Here is a 5,007-nt window from a genome sequence, read left to right on the forward strand (position 1 = left end):
CCTGAGCAACAGAGCAAGACTCCAGCTCAAAAAAAAAAAAAAAAAAAAGTAGAAACGAAGGCAATTTTCAATAGAAAATAAGAAAAGTGTGTTTTCTATTAAACAGCATGCTGTACCAGAACAAAAGTGGTCTAAAAAACAAAAATAAATAAACAGTATGTTGTAATGTACTGTGTATGGAAACTTTTTTTTTTTTGGCCTTTAAATGTACATTTTAAGGAAAAAAAAAAAACCCCACAGATGGTAAAACAGAATAGTTTCCTAAGTAGTCACATAGACATTTGTCTTCCAAAATAGATAAACCTAATTCAGAATAATGTTTTCTTCGGAAACGTTTGAGTCATCAAACGTAGATAACTCTAAATCTGAGGTTATAGCTCTTGAGACTAGGACATTAACCTATGCTGAGTAATTATTATTAAAAGTTAACGTCAACAAGTATCGATTGGCAATTTGTCTCCATCCCCGACCCCTAGTTTCCCTAACCGCCAAGCCCGGGGTGGGGGGAGTGGAGTGGCACAAGCTCCCAGGAAAGACAGGCTGACCTCCCTCCCTGCACCCGCTGCCGCAAGGCCGTGACCCCTGGGTCCCTAGAGACGCGTGGCCCCGCCCCCGCAGCGTCGCTTCGACGCGACGGCCGCCGCGTCTCCATGGAAACGGCCCAGGCATCCACGCAGCCGAGAGCACGATGGCTACTGGGGAGCTCGGGGACATGGGCGGCTACTACTTCAGGTTCTTGCCTCAGAAAACCTTCCAGTCTCTGAGCTCTAAGGAGATCACTAGCCGGCTCCGCCAGTGGTGAGGAACCGAGGCGTAGGGAGAGAAGAGGCCCTTCGTCTTCGCGGCTATGGAGGCGCGGGCCGGGCATCGAAGGGGCCCGCGCGGGTCGGCGCCATTCTGAGTGAACCCCGAACCACCCGGGCAGGGCGGATGCTGTGGGTGGGATCGGTTATCGGTGCGCTCTGAGAGGGTGCCAGCCCCCAGATGATTTCTTTTTCCTTCTCTGCCCCAGGTCCATGCTGGGCAGAATCAAGGCGCAGGCGTTCGGCTTTGACCAGACCTTTCAGGCTTATCGGAAGGATGATTTCGTCATGGTTAGTATGGGGGTCGGAGAGTTCCTTGGGTCTCTGCCGATTTTTAAACTGCCCCCCAACGTTGGCATGGATTCTTGTGAACACGCCATTCCTTAATGTCGTCGTTTTCTTGGCGTTTGGGAGTAATAAAAGGTGCAAATGATTTTTTTTAAAGGAACTTTTACGTTTCGAATCACCCATCATAAATTTGTCGTTTAGTTCATTCTTTCTCTACTTTCAGCATCTTGTATCTTGCCTCAGGGAACTTTGCAGTTCTGGAAGATCGCCTGCTCTCTAGAAGATTAGTTTCTCCCTTTTCTAATTTTTGTTTCATTTTATTTTGTTTTATTTTATTTTATTGTATTTACTTATTTTTTGAAACAGGGTCTTTCTCTGTCAACCAGGCTGAATGAATTGCAGCAGCACCATCTCAGCTCACTGCAGCCTCGACCTCCAGGGCTCAAGTGATCCTCCCACCTCAGCCTCCTGAGTAGCTGGGACTACAGGTGCAGGCCACCACGTCAAGCTAATTAAAAAAAAAAAAACAAAACAAATTTTTTGAGGCAGAGCCTCACTAGGTTGCCCAGGCTAGTCTTGAATCCCCGGGCTCAAGTAATTCGCTCACCCCGGCCTCCCAAAGTGCTGGGATCCACCCCCAGCCTCTCTTTTTAGATAGGCACACCTCATTTAAAAAAATTTTGAATATTATCACACAGCTTTATCACCGCTTTATTTACTAGCTCCAAATTACTTTTGAGTTTTTTCTCAACATCACACCCATTCTGAGAACTGGGCTTCAGGCTCTACTAGCAGTTCCAAATGAGAATTCCCCCAAAAAAGTTTGAAGCCGTAGCATCGTGATTTGAATAAGTCTTTTGACTGCTAGAGGTGACTACTTTGAGAGAGGTAAAACTCACTTGAAAGTTTAAGTTTTGGTGTGTTTGTTAAAATTTAGTCCATTATTTTCAATCCTGTTTTGTTTTTGGTTTTTTTTCTCTCCTCAATCAAATGGAAAACGCTGTTATGGTTTATGAAATTATCTTCATTCTCTGCCATTCATGTCCTTCATGCATTCACTGTAGTTTATAGTTTGGCATAATAAACACTTCCTGAGGGCCTGTCATGTGCTAGGAATTCCTTCCAGTGCTGGGGATAAGAGGAGGAACAAGACAAGAACCCAGCTGTCAAAGATTGTACAGGCCTTGGCAAGACTACAATAAATTTTTTTTAAATCTGATTATTTCATATAGTGATAAGGGCAGTAAAGAAAAGAGGAGGAAATGGAGAAAGGAAAACATTAGGTAGGATTGTGTCATAGTTCTGGAGGCTAGAAGTCTTAAATCAAGGTGTTGGCAGGGCCATCATTCCTCTGAAACCTGTAGGGGAGAATCCGTCCTTGCCTCTTCCTGGCTTCTGGCGGTTGCCACCCACCCTTGACATCCTTTAGCTTGCAGCTGCAGCACTTTCTTCTCTGCCTGTCAGTCCCATAGCCTTTCTCTTCATGTGTCTGCATCTCTTTTCTTCTTATAGAGACACCGATCATATTGAATTAAGGGCCCAGCATAACCTAATCTTAATTAATTAGATCAGCAACAACCCTAATTCCAACTAAGGTCACTTTCTGATATTTCAGGAAGGATGTAAATTTTGGGGGACACTATCAACCCATAACAGAGAGTAAACTGGTTAAATGTCTATCTCCCTTTCTCTAAGATAGTGTGATAGTGCCATTATATTAGAATGCTGCTGATAATGGCATTAATAACATTTCTCAAATACTCATGGTTAGATTATTATGTAGTTTTTTATATTTTTTATTTATACTAGTACTGGCTGTCTATAATTTTTTTTTTTAAAGATCAGGGATTGAGGTCACTGAATTTTAGAATACTGTAAAAATTTTAATGTAATTCATTTATTCAATAAATACTTGTTGATTATTTACTGTATCCCTCTAGAGGGTATTAAAAAGATGAAGAGACCTGATCCCAGCTTACAAGGCATGTATAGTTTGGGGAGCTAGAAATGTTAGAAAAAAAAAGTCTGAGGCAGGGCATGGTGGCTCACAACTGTAATCCCAGCTCTTTGGGAGGCTGAAGCAGGAGGATCACTTGAGCCCAGGAGTTTGAGACCAGCCTGGGCAACAGAGTGACACCCTGTGGCTATTTTTTTAAAAAATTTTAATTAGCTAGGTGTGGTGGCACACACCTGTAGTCCTAGCTACTTGAGGGCTGAGGTGAGAGGATTGCTTGAGCTGTGATCGTGCCACTGCACCCTATCCTGGGTAACAAAGTAAGACCCTGTCTAAAAAAAAAAAAAAAAATTCTATATTACTTTACCAAGTATTATTCTATAGCAGTAGTGACTCCAGTGTGTGCAGATTTAGCTTTCGGCACCTTTTATATTACATTTATCATTAATCTTTACAATAATCTGCTAAGTTTGGTGGTGTTCTGACTCCCATTTTATAGCTTAAAATTCAGAAAGGTAAGTAATTTATGCAAAAACATTCAGCAAAGGGCAGAACCCAGGCATTTTGACTCTAGATACCATGCTGTTTCTACTACAAAAACTCATTACTGAACAGAGGGTATTGTTTAAACTAGAATTCCAGATTTCGAATTTTCCCTTTCAATTTAAAAACAAATTTTGTTCCAAAAGTGTATTTGTGAGATGATAAATGGATGGGAGGAAACATTTATCTGGCGAACATTTCTTTAGTTCCTAGGTCTATATAGATGCATAGACACAATTAAAGCAAGGGAAATAACCAAAACTGCATTGCAGAGAGAGAAGTGATATAATACATAGCAGAGGCATAAGGTACTTTGGTGGCACAAAAGAGAAAGTGATCATTTTTGGCTGAGGTGGTCAGAAGAGCATTTAACAAGACAAGACTCTTAAGGTGAGGCCTGAAAGATGAGTAGGAATTCATCAGGTCGATGAATTGGCAAGGATAATATTTGAGAGATGAGTGGGATAATATTTTAGAAGATCTTTTGTGCCATGCAAAGACATTTGGGCTAAGAAGGAGAAGGTTTTAAGAAAGACTTTAAATTTTAAAATATTGAGATCACCTTGCCAAAAGTGTGGAGAGTGGGTTGTTAGGACTGAGTTAGGAAGTAGTGACACCAAATTGGAAACTGTTGTCCTCTAGACAGTTACATGTTGATGTCGAGTACCAGTGTGGCCCAGATTTAGGAGAAAGGCTTAAGGAATGGTAAGATATTGAGAGTAAAGGAGAGGGGGACATGTAGGATGACTCCCAAGTTTCTGGCTTGGTTGACTCGAGTGGCTGATGATGCTATTACATGTGTAGAAAACACAGAATTACAAGGAAAATGAGTTCAGTTCTAGGCATGCTGAATTTGAGGTACATACAAGTGGCAGTATTCTAGATAGTTGAATATAACATTTAACTATGGATTTCAAGAGAGCTCTGGGCTCAGTATACAGTGTTGACATCTTCACGATGGGACTAGGGATGATAAGGAGAATTTTCCACATAAACAACTGCAAGGAAGTGCCTTAATTTACAGAGCTTTCCTGGAAGCCTGCACAACACTTCTGCTTACATCTCATTACCAGAACTTAGGCATGTGGCCAGAATTTAGGCCTCCCACATCCCAGGGAGGCTGGAAATGCAGACTAAGCTGAGCATATTGCTGTCCCAAATAAAAATGAGATTCCTTAAGGAAGAAAGAATTGATATTGGATTAGAAACCATCAGTCTGCCAGATAGATGATATATTCAAATATATACTTAAATAAATTAGAAATATTGTCTGTCCAGTATGTATTCTGGATGCAAAAATTAAATTAATAAAAAATTAAAAATAGAGAAACTTATCTTTTTCCACTTCCAGATTTCTATTTATTATTTGTTTATTTTATTTTATTTTATTTTTTTTTTTTTGAGGCGGAGTCTCGCTCT

At 40.9% G+C, this 5,007-nt stretch overlaps 1 protein-coding gene across 1 annotated transcript in view; it reads left to right on the top strand.

Moving 5' to 3' along the window:
• Positions 1-658: 658 nt before the first annotated feature.
• LOC105500930 (chromosome unknown open reading frame, human C11orf70) overlaps positions 659-5,007 on the top strand; it is a 36,740-nt gene continuing 32,391 nt past the window's right edge. Inside the window, exons 1-2 of the mRNA XM_011926616.1 lie at positions 659-798; positions 1,013-1,094. Coding sequence (XP_011782006.1) covers positions 689-798; positions 1,013-1,094 — 192 coding nt within the window. The 5' untranslated portion in view covers positions 659-688. The remainder of the gene's footprint in view (positions 799-1,012; positions 1,095-5,007) is intronic.

Source organism: Colobus angolensis, unplaced genomic scaffold, assembly GCF_000951035.1.
Source record: "Colobus angolensis palliatus isolate OR3802 unplaced genomic scaffold, Cang.pa_1.0 Scaffold7, whole genome shotgun sequence".
Taxonomy (NCBI): Eukaryota; Metazoa; Chordata; class Mammalia; order Primates; family Cercopithecidae; genus Colobus; species Colobus angolensis.